The sequence below is a fragment of the Macaca thibetana genome, chromosome 20 (assembly GCF_024542745.1).
Source record: "Macaca thibetana thibetana isolate TM-01 chromosome 20, ASM2454274v1, whole genome shotgun sequence".
In the NCBI taxonomy this organism is placed as follows: Eukaryota; Metazoa; Chordata; class Mammalia; order Primates; family Cercopithecidae; genus Macaca; species Macaca thibetana.
In genome coordinates, this window is record NC_065597.1 from 17125915 (window position 1) to 17143866 (window position 17952).

The 17952-nt window shown below is 47.8% G+C and overlaps 2 protein-coding genes across 2 annotated transcripts in view; one reads left to right on the plus strand and one right to left on the minus strand.

The window, feature by feature from the left end:
* The window catches only part of AARS1 (alanyl-tRNA synthetase 1), a 370792-nt gene that overhangs the window by 242856 nt on the left and 109984 nt on the right, over positions 1-17952 (plus strand). The window lies entirely within an intron of this gene.
* The window catches only part of DDX19A (DEAD-box helicase 19A), a 78931-nt gene continuing 61402 nt past the window's right edge, over positions 424-17952 (minus strand). The window contains exons 5-13 of the mRNA XM_050772739.1: positions 17747-17882; positions 12309-12401; positions 8909-9011; positions 8423-8537; positions 6991-7168; positions 6424-6661; positions 3442-3604; positions 2259-2450; positions 424-1898 (exon numbers count right to left, since the gene is read on the minus strand). Coding sequence (XP_050628696.1) covers positions 1837-1898; positions 2259-2450; positions 3442-3604; positions 6424-6661; positions 6991-7168; positions 8423-8537; positions 8909-9011; positions 12309-12401; positions 17747-17882 — 1280 coding nt within the window. The 3' untranslated portion in view covers positions 424-1836. The remainder of the gene's footprint in view (positions 1899-2258; positions 2451-3441; positions 3605-6423; positions 6662-6990; positions 7169-8422; positions 8538-8908; positions 9012-12308; positions 12402-17746; positions 17883-17952) is intronic.

A 17952-nucleotide genomic window follows, 5' to 3' on the forward strand; every position in this document is an offset into this window, starting at 1 on the left:
GAGGTTGCAGTGGGCCAAGATCACGCCACTGCACTCCAGGCCAGAGTGACACTCTGTCTCAAAAAAAAAAAAAAAGTTCATTGTAGTAATGTGGGTAAGAGCCATGTACTGGAAATCCCCCATGCCTGTCACTAGAGGAACCAGGAGATAAATGCTGGGACAGCTACATGCTGAAAGGACGGTGGATGGTGTTTCCAGGGCAAGGAAGATGTGTGTATATTGGACCTTCAACATGTCTAACACATGCTGATCAGTGAAAGCAGGTTGCACAGTAGTGTGAATAGAATGTTCCCATTTTTGTAAAAGAAAAATGGGTTTATGCAAATAAAAGGCAATATGGTAGAATAGTCACCAAGCTGCCAGGAATCAGGATCCCAGAGGAGTAGGGATAGAGAGCACTCTCACTTTATATACACACACGCCTTTTTAAAATGAGTATATATTTGTCTAATAAGCGGAAAAATACAAATAAAAACAAATCATGATTAGTAGAGCATTTCTCATAATTACTTTAAAATGTCTTAGCATAATGAATGATGCATACAGCTATAATTTATCCATCCTTATTTATTTATTGAGTCAGGGTCTCACTCTGTTACCCAGGCTGGAGTGCAGTGGCGCCATCTCAGCTCACAGCAGCCTCTACCCAGGCTTCAGCGATCCTCCTACCTCAGCCTCCCGAGTAGCTGGGACTACAGGCGTGCGCCACCACGCCCAGCTACATTTTTTCTATCTTTGGTAGAGACGGGGTTTCATCATGTTGGCCAGGCTGGTCCCGAACTCCTGAGCTCAACCGATCCACCCGCCTCAGCCTCCCAAAGTGCTGGGATTACAGGCATGAGCCACCACGCCCGGCCTATTCATCCTTATTCATATTATGTAGGAATCAGAGCTCTTCATAATGTCCACTATTATAAATGAGCAGCATAATCAGAGTATTCCCTTGGTCATAACTTCCGTTCCAAACTCTTGTTCAGCTCCCGGCCCAGTGTGACACCCGGGGGTAAGAACCAACTACATGTGTGCTCACAAACTCACCTGGGGTCTCCCGGCTGCCGCAACTGAGTACCAGGGGCCTAAGCAGAGGGAGCAACTGAGAGAAGGAAGAGAAGCCAAGCCCAGGCCCAGCCCCTTCATCGGCCCTTGCCAGGTCACTCTCTCTCAAGAGGTCAGGATTCACTGACTTCCATGTTTCTCTCCAAATCTGAAGTTTACAAAGTAGCTGAGCTGCTCATCAGGGATACGCAAGGCTACTTTCTGCAGCAGAGAACAGAAGTGAAAGGGAGAAGGGATAAGCAAGAAAGTCTCTGGATTTCAGGAGAAGGAAGACGGCCCAAGGGCAAGAGAAACACATGTGAAGGGTCCAGTGAAGAGACAGGGAGGGGGCAGCTCTGGCCTCCTCTGCTGCCGCTTCCCTCGTTCAATCCATGGCGGTGAGGCTCACACCATTTTCCACTCAGCCTCCTCCGCACAACCTGCATGTCTACCATTTCTTCAAGGGCTGGAGCTGGTTCCACGATGCCTAGCCAAAATCTGAAGGGGGTCTTGGGGCCAGTGACTGCCAATGTGACCAGATTATTATAAAGATGGGGGAAATGTGGCTTTTAAAAAAGTGGGGAAAGGACCCAATTTTCCAAAATGCAAATTTTTCCTTCTACTGCCCCCCGTCATTTGCACACATTTTTGTCAAGTCCAAACATAATTTGAAGTGAGGTAGGTAGTTTCTCTCTACTCATGCCGTTGTCCTTGGGGTGATGTTGGGGGCTGTGCCCTGAACGCACTTGTCTCCCGTACAGGGGCAGTGTCAGGGCTGGCACCAGTGGCTGGTGGAGCTTCTCAGTTGGCTATTTTCTCAATCTCATCCAAATCATCCGTGTCCAATCGTTCTATCTTCTTATCTGGGGGAAAAATACACAGGTCTCTACCGTGCCCAGGAATGTGCCCCACCCTGGGCCACAGCAATAATTCATTCATCCCCAAAGGCTCCGGGTGCCTGAGCAGGGGGCAGCAGGGCCCCTAGTCACTGACAGCAACAGTCAGAGCCCCACGCCCCGAAGCCCGGTCATGGGGGAGCTGTCCTTGGAGTCCTTGGGTCCTGAAGTCTCCAGGTGTGGCCCTGAGAACTGCCATATGGTCAGAAAGGAGGGGAGTGTGCCAGGGACAGAGCCTCTCTCGGGGCTACAGAAGATCCTACCCCTTTCCCCACCCCGCCCCCCTTAGTAAAGGGCACCAGGCACAGGACCCTCCCCGGGACTCACTAAAATGCTCCTGGATTCTGTTCAGGATGTTCATGCTGTGCTTGCTGTCCACCATGTTCACTGCCAGGCCCCTCTTGCCAAAGCGGCCTGTGCGCCCGATCCGGTGCAGGTAGGTCTCGTTGTCAGGGTTCCCGTCCTTGTCCACGGGAAGATCAAAGTTGATAACGACAGACACTTGTTCAACATCGATGCCTATGGGAAGAAGAGATGGAGGCTGAGAGGACTAAGGACAGGAGACAGAAATCACTGTTGTCCACAGGTAGGTCAATGCATACCAACTTTGGATAGAGGGAAAGAATTTGGGACAGGCCAACTCTGGGAGTTGGGTACAAGAGAGGGCACATATAGGCAGGCAGCAGAACCCAGAGGAAAAGAAGAGAACTTTGGCAGGTGCCAACAAAATCATGAAATCAATCAGGGAGATTGTGTCTCTGGGAGACACAATGTTCTGGAGATGCGCGCCCCTGGAAGAGCAGGCTCTGTTCTCTACCACTCAGATGCCTGTACATTTCCTTCCACCAAGTCAGGACTCCTGGCTTCTGTGAGAGTTCTTTTTCTTTCTTTTTTAATTTTTGAGATGGAGTTTCGCTCTTGTTGCCCAGGCTGGAGTGCAATGGCGTGATCTTGCTCACCGCAACCTCCATCTCCCGGGTTCAAGCAATTCTCTGTCTCAGCCTCCCGAGTAGCTGGGATTACAGGCGCATGCCACCACGTCTGGCTAATTTTTGTATTTTTACTAGAGATGGAGTTTCATCATATTGGTCAGGCTGGTCTCGAACTCCTGACCTCAGGTGATTTGCCCACCTCGGCCTCCCAAAGTGCTGGGATTATAGGCGTGAGCCACTGCGCCTGGCCTCTTCGTTTTTTTTTTTGGAGACGGATTCTCACTCTGTCACCCAGGATAGAGTGCAATGGCACAATCTCGGCTCACTGCAACCTCCATCTCCAGGGTTCAAGTAATTCTCCTGCCTTGGGATTGCAGGTGTGAGCCACCGTGCCCAGCATGTGTGAGTTCTTATCACCTGAGGGAAATGCAAACAGTCTCTCCTAGAAAGGAATATTGTCACCAGCCACACCGATCTCCCTGAGACCATACAACTTTCCTGTATACAAGGATTTCTGGCTCTAACTGGGCCTGGGACCCCGAGCCTGGCAGACCAGGTGGGACACATCCTCTGCTCACCGCGGGCACACACGTTGGTGGTCACCAGAACCTTCTCTTTGCCCTCTCGGAAGCGCTCAATCACCGCAGCCCTCTGCTCCACCATCATCTCCCCACTCAGCAGAGCCACCTGGTGGCCTTCTTTTGAGAGCTCTGCTGCCAGCCAACTAGCTGTTTTACGAGTCTGGAAGAAAAAAAACAATTGAGAAATGAAAAGTATTTGAGTATATATTTTTTCTTTTCGAGACAGGGTCTTGCTGTCACTCAGGTTGATCTCAAAAGTCCTGGGCTCAAGCCATTATCCTGTCTTGGCTTCCCAAAGTGCTGGGAGTAAAGGCGTGAGGCACCACACTCAGCTGAACATATTTTTGATCTGGAAGACTGCTCCTGAAACTTAGCAGCTAAAGGCTAAATTTCTTAATTTTATAAACCCGATATAGTGCAACAGGGAGTAACAATGTCACCTGGGTTGTAATCTTACAAAAATATTTGTACCTGGCTAGACATGGTGACTCACACCTGTAATCCTAGCACTTTGGGAGGCAGAGGCACGTAGATCCGTTGAACTCAGGAGTTTGAGAGCAGCCTGGGCAACATGGCCAAACCCTGTTTCTACAAAAAATTTAGCTAGGCATGGTGGCGTGGGCCTGTAAGTCCCAGCTACTTGCAGGAGCTGAGGCAGGAGAATCATTGTAATGGGAGGCAATAAAATGCAAGTGAGGAAATTCTTCTTAGGAGTCTTAAGAGACATGACAATTAAATGCAACAAGCAAACCTTGACTGGCTCTTGGATTTAACAAAACAAAAAGCAATAAAGATGAGCTGGGCACAGTGCCATATGCCTGGAGTCCCAGCTACTTGGGAGGTTGAGGTGGGAGAATCGCTTGAGCCCAGGAGTTTGAGTCCAGCCTGGGCAAGGTAGTGAGACCATCTCAAAAGAAAAAAAAAAGAATTTTTTTTTGCGCCAGGCACAGTGGCTCACGCCTGTAATCCCAGTACTTTGGGAGGCCACATCAGGTGGATCACCTGTGGTCGGCAGTTCAAGACCAGCCTGGGCAACATGGTGAAAACCCCTCTACCAAAAATATAAAAATTAGCTGGGCATGATGGCAGGTGCCTGTAATCCCAGCCACTTTGGAGGCTGAGGCAGCAGAATCACTTGAACCCGGGAGACAGAAGTTGCAGTGAGCCAAGATGAAGCCATTGCACTCCAGCCTGGGTGAGAGCTAGACTCTGTCTCAAAAAAAGAAAAAAGAATACTTTTGGCACAAGTGGAGGAAGGAGAATGCAGATTATATTTGAGATATTACTGTTATCACTATATCATTACCTTGTATGTTTCTTTGTTTCGAGACAGAGTGTTGCTTTGTGAGCCATGCTAAGTGCAGTGACATGATCACAGCTGACTGCAGCCTCTAACTCCTGGGCTCAAGGGATCCTCCCACCTCAGTCTTCCGAGTAGCTGAGACCACAGGTGTGTGCCACCACATCCAGCTAAATTTTTTTTTTTTTTTTTTTTTTTTTTTTTTTTTTTTTTTGACGGAGTCTCGCTCTGTCGCCCAGGCTGGAGTGCAGTGGCCAGATCTCAGCTCACTGCAATCTCCGCCTCCCGGGTTCCCGCCATTCTCCTGCCTCAGCCTCCCGAGTAGCTGGGACCACAGGCGCCGCCACCTCGCCCGGCTAATTTTTTGTGTTTTTTTTTTTTTTTTAGTAGAGACGGGGTTTCGCCGTGTTAGCCAGGATGGTCTCGATCTCCCGACCTTGTGATCCGCCCGTCTCGGCCTCCCAAAGTGCTGGGATTACAGGCTTGAGCCACCGCGCCCGGCCAATTTTTTTTAAAGAGTTTTAGAGATGGGGTCTCGCGATGTTGCCCACGCTGGTCTCAAACTCCTGGGCTGAAGCGATCTTTCTGACTTGGCCTCCAAAAGTGTTGGGATTACAGGCATGAGCCACTGAGCCTGGCCTCTTTTTTTTTTTTTTTGAGATGGAGTCTCGCTCTGTCACCCAGGCTGGAGTGCAATGGCGCAATATCGGCTCACTGAAACCTCCGCCTCCCGGGTTCAAGTGATTCTCCTGCCTCAGCCTCCCGAGTAGCTGGGACTACAGGCGTAAGCCACCACGCCTGGTTAATTTTGTATTTTTAGTAGAGACACGGTTTCTCCATGTTGGTCAAGCTGATCTCCAACTCTTGACCTCAGGTGATCCGCCCGCCTCGGCCTCCCAAAGTGCTGGGATTACAGGCGTGAGCCACCGTGCTCAGCTGTCTCTTTTATTCTAAAATCATTTTGACATTTTCTTCAGAGATCTTAAATATTTATTTTTTCTATTATCAATGAGAACTATCCTATTTCCTAAGTATTTGCTGTTTGAGAATGGAAAACTATGTGTGTGAATGTTATGACTAACCATCTTGCTGAACTTTTTTTTTTTTTTTTTTTGAGATGGAGTCTCACTCTGTCGCCAGGCTGGAGTGTACTGGTGTGATCTCAGCTCACTGCAAGCTCCGCCTCCCAGGTTCACACCATTCTCTTGCCTCAGCCTCCCGAGTGGCTGGGATTACAGGCACCCGCCACCATGCCCAGCTAATTTTTTGTACTTTGAGTAGAAATGGGATTTCACCATGTTAGCCAGGATGGTCTCGGTCTCCTGACCTCGTGATCCGCCCGCCTCGGCCTCCCAAAGTGCTGCAATTACAGGCATGAGCCACCGTGCCTGGCCATCTTGTTGAATTTTTAATTTTTCTTACAAATATGAGTTGATTCTCTTGGGTTACACAATAATACATCATCCACAAATAAGACATAAAGTTCAGGGGCTCTATGTTTAGGCTATGTATCCCTCGGGATACTACCATCACCCCCACTAAAGGAGAGCCTGTCTCTTACACCTTCAGAAACCACTTCCTTTCTTCCCACGGCGCCCAGGGGCATCCAGTCCTCCTGAGCCCTGTGGGGAGCTGGCTGAGAGGGAAGGGCCAGGCCTGCCACTGCTGCTACTACTCACATGGCAGAAGATCATGGCTTGAGCAATGGTGATGGCCCCATAGAGGTTACACAAGGCCTGGAACTTCTCGTCTCTGCTGCTGCACAGGACATAGTACTGCTTGATGGTGTCCAGGGTCTCTTCCTCCCGCTTCAGTTTGATAATGTTTGGGTCTGGGACCACTTTCTGGGCAAACTTCCAGACAGAGTCTTCAAAGGTGGCAGAGAAAAGCAGCATCTGGCAGTTCCTGGGCAGCATCCTGCAAGGGAAGGCCCTGGCATGTGGCCCCAGGTGGCCCCGGGAAGCAGCGGAAGCACAGCCTCCCCAGCTGGGTCTAGATGCCCAGGAAGGCTGAAGGGGAAGGAGGAGCAGCAGGCCTGGGTGGGGGACAGGGGTTGGGGTCTCCTTTCTCAGCCCAGGCTGGGAGGGACTGTGGTCAGTGCTGACAAGGAAATGGCCTGTCAAACAAATGCTGCTGAGAGTACGAGAGACAAGACCCTGGCAGAGGCCAGAGGAGGCGTCTGAAGTGAAGGGAGAAGACACTGCAGATGGGGAGGCTGAGGAGTCCTCTGCCCTCGAGATCCCTACCTCTGGATGCGGATGCTCTGATCCTGGTGGCCCTGAGTGGCTATCATGACGTCAGCTTCATCCAGAACAAACACCTTGATTTTCTTGGGATCAATGAACTTGAGCTTGGAGCACCAGTCCAGCACGGTCCCAGGGGTGCCAATGACAATCTGCTCGCTGATCTTCTGGCCTCTTTCCACTGTGGAGACCCAGGTGATTTTCATGGGTATTTCAAAGGCAAAGCCAGCTCTGGAAATCAAAGCCCTGCCCATCCTTCTAGGACTAGGAGAACAAGTTATTTCCAGATTTCAAAACACACATGAGTGTTCCCCTCAGTCTTGGTTTCTTCTGCTGTGAAGTGGGCAGAATGATACCTATCTCAGTGCACTGTGGTCAGGATCAAATCCCACACAGCAATCCTTCAATAAGCATCAGTTCCTTTCTTCTTCCTCCTATAATCCAACACCATCCAACTCTTTTTATGTTTGTTTATTTATTTATTTATTTAGAGATAGGGTCTCACTCTGTTGCCCAGACTAGAGTGCAGTGACACAGTCATGGCTCACTGTAGCATTGACCACACAGGGTCAAGTGATCCTCCTGCCTCAGCCTCTCAAAAGGCTGGGACTACAAGCTGGCACTTCCACGCTGGCTAATTTTTTTTTTTTGAGATGGAGTCTTGCTCTGTTGTCCAGGCTGAAGTGCAATGGCGTGATCTCGGCTCACTGCAAGCTCTGCCTCCCAGGTTCATGCCATTCTCCCGCCTCAGCCTCCCGAGTATCTGGGACTACAGATGCCCGCCACCACAACCGGCTAATTTTTTGTATTTTTTAGTAGAGATGGGGTTTCACTGTGTTAACCAGGATGGTCTCGATCTCCTGACCTCATGATCTGCCCACCTCGGCCTCCCAACGTGCTGGGATTACAGGTGTGAGCCACCACGCCCGGCCGCTTGGCTAATTTTGTGTGTGTGTGTGTGTGTGTATGTTGCCCAGGCTGGTCTTGAACCATGTGCTGAAGCAATCCTCCCACCCTGGCCTCCCAAAGGGCTGGGATTGCAGGTGTGAGCCACTGTACCTGGTTTTGCTTACTTTTAAAGAAAGGGAGCTGACCCCAACCTTCCATCCTCAGTCCTGTTAATCCCTCTTTGGTAAGCAGGTACCAGAACTCTGGATGCTAAATTCAAAACTCTACATTCTTAGCGAAGAACTCTAGATATTAAGAACTCTGTGAGCCATGCATGGATTTTTTTAATCAACCAAAAATCTTATTTTAAGACTGAAAAAGACTGTTAACAAATTAGCAGGTATTCAAATAGATTCAAAGAGAGCAACACAGTTAGGCTCCAGAGTCAGACTGAATTAGAAAGTTGAATATGGTCGTCGCATCTTCAAAATTCAAACACCCAACCCCCTACCCTGCTCACTGTTCAGGTGTCGCCTGCTGTACTCACATTTATTGCCTCGAACAGCGTAGGCAAGCTTCAGTTCTGGGTAAAATTTGCCCATCTGCTCAATCACTTTTCCTGTTTGAAGCGCCAGCTCATATGTTGGGGACAGGCACAGACACTGACAGAAAAATCATAAAGGATGAGTTTAGGAGAACCATTTGGTAACAGACCTGAAGGCACCCAGTATGCTGATGTTATTAGCACTTGAATAGCACAGGGAAGCATGTCGTTCCATCCAGGCCCACCTTTCAGCTATAGATTGAAGCCTGCAGCAGGTAGCCCTGGCTTGGCAGAGGGCTTTGGAAGCCATGGTCTAAGGCTGCTGCTTCCAAGCACATCCTCCCAGGTCAGGGCCTGATGTAGGAACTTGCTCTGCCTGAGCCACAGCCTAAGGCATCGGAAGCTTCAGACCTCTCGTTAATCCCCACCAGATGGCATTGCGCTCCCCAGGGCAAGCAACCCAGGATACCCAGCCCCGCAAGCCCTCACCTGGGGATATCTGTCTGCTGGCTCCACTCGACTGAGCATGGCTAGGACAAAGGCAGCTGTTTTACCAGTGCCAGACTGAGACTGTGCAATCAGGTTCTGTGGGCTAGATCAAGGAAGAGCAGAAATGAAACATATTGGTGAAACTCAGTAACATGTCAACGTTCTTTCTGAAATGAAAGGCATATTTCCCCCTGATGCTTCTCTGTATTACCCAGGTTTTCTCCACTAAGCACAAATTACTTTCATACATTTTTTAATATGCTGTTAAAAAGCTGCTTAAATTGTAAAATAAATTATTATTTTAAACGGGCTTACACCAAGAAATTCTCATTCTAGCCTCTAGCACAGCTAGGACTCCAGTTTTGTACCCCAAGGGTCACAGGGAAATCAAGCATGCAGAGTAAGATCTGTACCCAGACAAGTTCCCATCAATATTTTTGGCTGAGGCGTGATGCATTCCAAAATTTGGCTCCTTCTGTGTGTGCCTTTCCCCAGCTTTATGGACAAGATGCTAAGTCAGGTGGATGTTTTAGGGGGAATTTTTACATTCCACTTTATGGGACTCAGCATCATGGGAATAGGTGGCATGTTTGTCATTTTTAAAAAAGATAAATATGGCTCACGCCTGTAATCCCAGCACTTTGGGAGGCCGAGATGGGCGGATCGCAAAGTCAGGAGATCGAGACCATCCTGGTTAACATGGTGAAACCTCGTCTCTACTAAAAATACAAAAAATTACCCAGGCGTGGTGGCAGGCACCTGTAGTCCCAACTACTCGGGAGGCTGAGGCAGGAGAATGGTGTGAACCCGGGAGGCGGAGCTTGCAGTGAGCCAAGACTGTGCCACTGCACTCCAGCCTGGGCGACAGAGCTAGACTCTGTCTCACAAAAAAAAAAAAAAAAAAAAGGCTAAATAAGGTAAGGTGGGCAGATCACTTGAGGTCAGGAGTTCGAGACCAGCCTGGCCAACACATGGTGAAACTCCACCTCCATTAAAAATACAAAAATTAGGCTGGGCACGGTGGCTCATGCCTGTAATCCCAGCACTTTGGGAGACCGAGGCGGGCAGATCACGAGGTCAGGAGTTCGAGACCAGCTTGGTCAACATGGTAAAACCCCATCTCTACTAAAAATACAAAAATTAGCCAGGCATGGTGGTGGACACCTGTAATCCCAGCTACTCAGGAAGCTGAGCCAGGAGAATCGCTTGAACCCGGGAGGCGGAGGTTGCAGTGAGCCAAGACTGCACCACTGCACTCTAGCCTGGGCAACAGAGCGAGACTTCATCTCAAAAACAAACAAACAAACAAAAAATACAAAAAGTAGCCAGGTGTGGTGGCAGGCACCTGTAATCACAGCTACTCAGGAGGCTGAGGTAGGAGAATCACTTGAACCCGGAAGGCAGAGGCTGCAGTGAGCCGAAATCGCACCACTGCACTCCAGCCTGTGTGACAGAGGAGACTCCATTTCAAAAAAGAAAAAAAGATAAATATGCCAGATGCAGTAACACATGCCTGTAATCCCAACACTTTGGGAGGCTGAGGCTGGAGACTCACTTGAGGCCAGGAGTTTGAGACCAGCCCTGGCAACATGGTGATAACCCTGTCTCTACAAATTTTTTTTTTTTTTTTTTTGATACAGAGTCTTACTCTGTCGCCCAGGCTGGAGTGCAGTGGTGTAATCTTGGCTCATTGCAACCTCTGCTTCCTGGGTTCAAGCGATCCTCCCACCTCAGCCTCCCTAGCAGCTGGGATTACAGGTGTGTGCTGCCACGCCCAGCTAATTTTTTTTTATTTTTTGTAGACACGGGGTTTCACCATGTTGGCCAGGCTGGTCTCAAACTCCTGACCTCAGGTGATCCACGTGCCTCAGCTTCTCAAACTACAAAAAAATTTGTTTAAAGTCAGGAGGTCGAGGCTGCAGTGGGCTATAATTGCACCACTACACTCTAGCCGGGGAAACAGTGAGACCCTGTCTCAAAAGGAGCTCACTCTGGTCAGGGTGGGAGCAGGATGTGGAAGGAGGGGAATTCAGGGGCTTCAACTATCAACTGGACATGCTTCCTTTCTTGGCAGGATAGGGCTACAGAGCTATTCTTGGTATTGTACTTTACACCTCTGTGTAGGTCTCAAAAATTTCCAAATAATATTTTGTTTGTTTTTTTTTTTTTTTTTTGAGATGGAGTCTCACTCTGTCGCCCAGGCTGGAGTGCAGTGGCGTGATCTCTGCTCACTGCAAGCTCCGCCTCCCGGGTTTACGCCATTCTCCTGCCTCAGCCTCCCGAGTAGCTGGGACTACAGGCGCCCGCCACCTCGCCTGGCTAGTTTTTTGTATTTTTTAGTAGAGATGGGTTTCACCGTGTTAGCCAGGGTGGTCTCGATCTCCTGACCTAGTGATCCGCCCATCTCGGCCTCCCAAAGTGCTGGGATTACAGGCTTGAGCCACCGTGGCCGGCCTATTTTGTTTGTTTTTTAATTCATTGCAACACCATTCACATCAAAATAATATTTTTCAAACCCAATTTTTTTTTTCTTGAGACAGAGTCTCACTCTGTTTCCCAGGCTATAGTGTAGTGGCGCGATCTCGGCTCACTGCAACCTCTGCCCCTGGGGTTCAAGCGATTCTCCTGCCTCAGCCTCCCATGTAGCTGAGACCACAGGCACGTGCCACTATGCCAGGCTAATTTTTGTATTTTTAGTTAGGTTTTTTTTTTTTTTTTTTTTTTTGAGACAGGGTCTTGCTCTGTTGCCCAGGCTAGAGTGCAGTGGCACCATCTCAGCTCACTGCAACCTCTGCCTCCCGGGTTCAAGCAATTCTCCTGCTTCAGCCTCCCCAGTAGCTGGGACTACAGGCACATGCCACCAGGCCCAGATAATTCATTAAAAAAATTTTTTTTTATTTTAGTAAGACGGGGTTTCACCATGTTGCCCAGGCTGCTCTCAAATTCCTGAGCTCAGGCAGTCCACCCACCTTGGCCTCCCAAAGTGCTAGTATAACAGGTGTGGGCCACTGTGCCCAGCTAATTTTTTGTACTTTTAGTAGAGACAGGGTTTTGCCATGTTGGCCTGGCTGGACTCAAACTCCTGACCTCAGGTGATCCACCCGCCTCGGCCTCCCAACGTGCTAGGATTACAGGAGTGAGCCACCATGCCCGGCCTTAAGCCCAATTTTTAAGATAGCATAGAATAAAGCACTATTTTTCTCTGTAAGTTTCTATTGGTAAGTGGAAAAGGCAGAAACTGTATCTAACTCCATCCAATTCTCTCTGCACTTGCCTAAGCTGTTTTCCTGAGGAAACACGTGGCCCCAAACAGCCCCTTCTGTTCTCAGGCACAAAAAGGCAGTTTGTGGAAGACTGATTTAATTATACTGGGAGAGATGCACTTGGTCTGCATACTCACGGTTCAGCAAGCATCATGGGTAATGCGTTCTCTTGTATCTTGGAAGGTCGATTGAAGCCCATGGCATAGACTCCCTGGAGAAGCTGTGGTTTCCTAGGAAGCCAGGAAGACAGAGGATGGATGGCTAGAAGTTGGAATTGTTTAGAGGCCTAGAATCTTATCTTTTTCTATAGTTAGGAATGATGCTTCCTACCTCTGTCAGACGCATTTTCCTTAAAAAACACTGTCAATAACCAAAGCAAACCAAACCAAGCTACTGCCTCTCCCTAAGGAAACTTAATCTGCAACTATTTCCATAATTCATAAAATACAGACTGCTTTATTTTCTTAGAGAAATTAATGCTTTCAGCAGACCCACAAATCTGGCTGGCCTTGGAGGACAAGTGTTCCCTGGACACAGCAAGGGTGGTGGTTATTAATTCATAGCATTAAATAAATTATAAAATATATATCTAAAAATAGGCCAGGTGCAGTGACTCATGCCTGTAATCTCAGCACTTTGGGAGGTCAAGGCAGGCCAACTGTTTGAGGCCAGGAATTTGAGACCAGCCTGGGCAACACGGTGATACCTCGTCTCTACAAAAAAAAAAAATACAAAAATTAGCTGGGTACACCTGTAGTCCCAGCTACTCAAGAGGCTGAGGTGGGAGGCTCACTTGAGCTTCGCAGCTCAAGGCTGCAGTGATCTGTGATTGAGCCACTGCACTCCAGCCAGGGTGACAGACTGGGACTCTAAATAAGTATATAATAAATGAAAATAAACACTATTTACTATACTGCTAAGATTTAGAAGTCCTTTTTTTCCATGTTCCTTCCAAAGCCAGCTGTGCAAATACTCAAGACTGTCAACAGGTAAGGAAATTGATGGGCTGGACGTGGTAGCTCACTCGAGTAATCCTAGCAGTTTGGGAGGCCTAGGTGGGATGATTGCTTGAGGAGTCCCGGCGTTCAAGACTGGCCTGGGCGGTCGGGCGCGGTGGCTCAAGCCTGTAATCCCAGCACTTTGGGAGGCTGAGATGGGCGGATCACGAGATCAGGAGATCGAGACCATCGTGGCTAACACGGTAAAACTCCGTCTCTACTAAAAAATACAAAAAACTAGCCGGGCGAGGTGGCGGGCGCCTGTAGTCCCAGCTACTCGGGAGGCTGAGGCAGGAGAATGGTGTAAACCCGGGAGGCGGAGCTTGCAGTGAGCTGAGATCCGGCCACTGCACTCCAGCCTGGGTGACAGAGCGAAACTCCGTCTCAAAAAAAAAAAAAGACTGGCCTGGGCAACACAGTGAGACCCCGTCTCTAAAAATGAGCTAGACAAGGTGGCATGCACCTGTAGTCCTAGCTACTTGGGAGACTGAGGCAGGAGGATTGCCTGAGGCTAAGAGTTCGAGACTATAGTGAGCTATGATTGCCCCACTGCACTTTGGGCGGGGCAACAGGGCCAGGTCATCTCTTTTTAAAAAAAAAAGAAAAAAAAAAAAGAAAAAAGAATTTTTTTTTTTTTGAGATGGAATCTTACTCTGTCACTCAGGCTAGAGTGCAATGGCGTGATTTTGGCTCACTGCAGCCTCTGCCTCCTGGGTTCAAGCGAGTCTCCTACCTCAGCCTCCTGAGTAGCTAGGATTACAGGCGCATACTGCCACACCTGGCTAATTTTTGTATTTTTAGTACAGGCGGGATTTTGCCAGGTTGGCCAGGCTGGTCTTGAACTCCTAATCTCAGGTGATCCACCTGCCTCGGCCTCCCAAAGTGCTAGGATTACAGGCGTGAGCCACTGCGCCCAGCGAGAAAAAAAGAAAATTGATGAAGCCAGTTTCTAGTAGCTGATATAGAGTAAACAGTTAAAGGTTGTTCAATTAACCTACTAAACTTTACAAATGCTCAGATTCACTTAGGTCTAATCAAAGTAAACAGACACACACTAACTTCTTTTTGAGAGACGTTCTCACTCTGTTGCCCAGGCTGGAGTGCAGTTGTGTGAAGTGGGGTCACTGCAACCGACACCTCCCGGGCCTCAAGAGATCCTCCCACCTCGGCCCCTCAAGTAGCTGGGGCTGCAGGCACGTGCCATCACACCCGGCTAATTATTTTAAAATTTTTTGTAGAGACAGGGTTTCACCATGTTGCCCAGGCAAGTCTTGAACTTCTGAGCTCAAGAGATCCACTCGCCTTGGCCTCCCGAAGTGCTGGGATTACAGGCGTGAACCACCGTACCTGGACACCAACTTCTTATGTAAGCAGCTATACAAGAATTATCATTTAAGTTGCTCTTACACTGCATTTACAATAAGCTCTCTGCTCCCTCTAAATCGACAAGATGTTTAAGAAAAATCACACCAGATTGTTTCTAAAGAAAAGGCCACCCAACTGTTCTCTAAGCCTTCCTTGGAGTTTAGTAGGCTCTCTAAAAGGCAAATTCTCTGGCGTATGTTGGTTCTCAGACACAAAGAACTTTAAAAACTTAATCTTTAGTATCTTCCATTTGGGAGAAAACGCTGTGACACTCGGCAGCTTCTGACTTGGTTGCCAACGAAACAAAGTCACTACTTAATTGAGACTCAAAAGGTGACCTTGGTTTCATTCTTTGTTTCCTTTTCCTACGAACAACTAAATCAGAGAGAACCTGCCTTTTACAGAGGACAATTCATCAGTGGTTAAACTGAGAGCTCACGTCTTCTAAATGGAAGAAATTAAAAAGCCAGTTGATACTTGGAGGAGCAAACTGTCACTCTAAGGAAATAATACCACATGTCTAGGTGTCCTGATACAGCTTAAAAATAGAAGTGGAGATGACAGATTTGGCGAATAAAGTCCTGATAGAAAAAACACATACAAAAGCATAATTTCCTGAAAAAATTTTTTTTTTTTTTTTGAGAAGGGGTTTCGCTTTTATCTCCCAGGCTGGAGTGCAATGGCATGATCTCGGCTCACTGCAACCTCCGCCTCCAGGGTTCAAGCAATTCTCCTACCTCAGCCTCCTGAGTCGCTGGGACTACAGGCCATGTGCCATTATGGCCGGCTAATTTTTTTGTATTTTTGGTAGAGACGGGGTTTCATCATTTTGACCAGTCTGGTCTCAAACTCCTGACCTCAGGCGATCCACCTGCCTCGGCCTCCCAAAGTGCTGGGATTACAGGCGTGAGCCACCGTGCCCAAACAAAAGTGTAACTGTTTAAAAATACATTTTTGGTCCAGCCTGGGCAACATGGTGAAACCTCATCTCCATTTAAAAAAAAAAAAAAAAAGTTCTTAGGCCAGGTGCTGTGGCTGACACCTGTATGTAATCCTAGCAATTTTGGAGGGTGAGGCAGGAGGAATCTTTGAGAACAGGAGTTCAGGAGCAACCTGGCCAACACAGCAATACCACACCTCTATTTTTAAAAATAAAAAAATAAGGCTGGGTGCAGTGGCTCATGCCTGTAATCCAGCAGCCTGGGAGGCTGAGGTGGGCAGATCGCTTGAGGCCAGGAGCTTGAGACCACCCTGGCCAACATGATGAAACACTGTCTCTACTAAAAATACCCAAATGAGCCAGGTGTGGTGGCTCAGGCCTGTAATCCCAGCTATGTGAGAGGCTGAGGCACGAGAATCGCTTGAACCTAGGAGGTAGAGGTTGCAGTGAGTCAAGATTGTGCCACTACGCTCCAGCCTGGGCAACAGAGTGAGACTCAGTCTCAAAAGTAAATAAATAAATGAATAGAAATAAAAATAAAAAATTGTTCTTCAAGATTACTTAACAACTAGTTAGCTTTGTTTTACGTGTCTCTTACTCAGTGGTAATAGCTGGAAGGAATGTGGCTTCAATTTGTCCACAGTGGCCATACTATAGATTTTGCTGAATTATGGCAAATAATCCATTGATTCCACCACATTCTTATTCATCAGCTACTTTCTATGGTTGTGATCCTGGCAGGCAGCAAGAATAATAAGTAGGTCTTGTGTTCCTTGTAACACCCGGCACAGTGGCATGTATGTAACACAATGATCCATACTTAATCATCTATTAATTTACTGAAGTAAACCTAAAACATAAGGCTAGGCACGGTGGCTCATGCCTGTAATCCCAGCACTTTGGGAGGCCGAGGCAGGCGGATCACGAGATCAGGAATTCGAGACCAGCCTGGCCAACATAGTGAAACCCTGTCTCTTCTAAAAATACAAAAATTAGCCGGGCATGATGGTGTGCACCTGTAGTCCCAGCTAACTCAGGAGGCTGAGGCAGCAGAATCGCTTGAACCTGGGAAGTGGAGGTTGTGGTGAGCTGAAATAGCGCCACTGCACTCCAGCCTGGGCAACAGAGCAAGACTCCATCTCAAAAAAACAAACAAAAAAAAACCAAAAACAGATTTGATAGATTTTTTAAAAAGCAGATAAACTGTAAGACTGTAAACCCTATAGTCTAAATATACATATATGTATATTTTTTTGAGACAGAGTCTCACTCTGTTGCCCCTGTTGCCCAGGATGGAGTGCAGTGGCACGAACTTGGCTCACTGCAATGTCCGCCTCACAGGTTCAAGTGATTCTCCTGCCCCAGCCTCCTGAGTAGCTGGGATTACAGGCCTGTGCCATCATGCCCGGCTAAGTTTTGTATTTTTAGTGGAGATAGGGTTTCACTATGTTGGTCAGGCTGGTCTCAAACTCCTGACCTTGTGATATGCCCACCTCGGCCTCCCAAAGTGCTGGGATTACAGGCGTGAGCCACTGTGCCTGGCCTTTTTTAAAAAAAAAAAAAAAAAAAAAAAAAAAAAAATAGCACATGTTCTCACTTAAGGGCTTACCTAATCAGAAATGTTCCTGACATCCAGAAATCACCTGTCAGCCAATATTTTATTGAAAGTTCTAAGAGTATAAGAGAAATAAGACTTTTAGCTATGATTAATAAATTTGAAGCATTAAAAAATTCCTACCGAGAGAACAGGGTAGCCAAGACACTAGGGGGGGAAATTAATACTGCAAATGTTTTCATACTTTTTGACTTTTGAATCATGTGATTTATTCATGTGACTTCTTTGCAAAGAAAAAAACAGCCAGGCACGGTGGCTCATGCCTGTAATCCCAGCACTTTGAGAGGCCGAGGCGGGCGGATCACCTGAGGTCAGGAGTTCAGGACCAGCCTGGTCAAAATGGTGACACCCTGTCTCTACTAAAAATACAAAAAATTAGCCGGGTGTGATGCCGCGCACCTGTAATCCCAGCTACTTGGGAGGCTGAGGCAGGAGAATCGCTTGAACCCAGGAGGCAGAGGTTGCAGTGAACCAAGGTCACGCGATTGCAGTCCAGCCTGGGCAACAGGAGTGAAACTCTGTCTCAAAAAAAAAAAAAAAAAAAAAAAAAATGCTAACTTTTTAAAAGTAAAAATTCTCACAAGAATTTCTGAGATGCTAAGTTTTATGTGGGGAGAGAATGGCAAGGAAGAGCTGTTGAAAGGAGCGAATACTCACAGTCGAAGCTCTTCAAACGACTTCACCGAGTACAGAGGGGAGTTTGGATCCCGCTGCAGGACTTCTACTTGGTTTGTGTTATCGACAAGGTTACTTCTGATCAGCTTGTTGAGTAAGGACTGGGCAGCTCTGTCCTCTGTCAGGAAGAAACCAGTAGATCTACATTCTCATCTGGCAAACCCCACGCTTATGAAGCCACTCTTTCT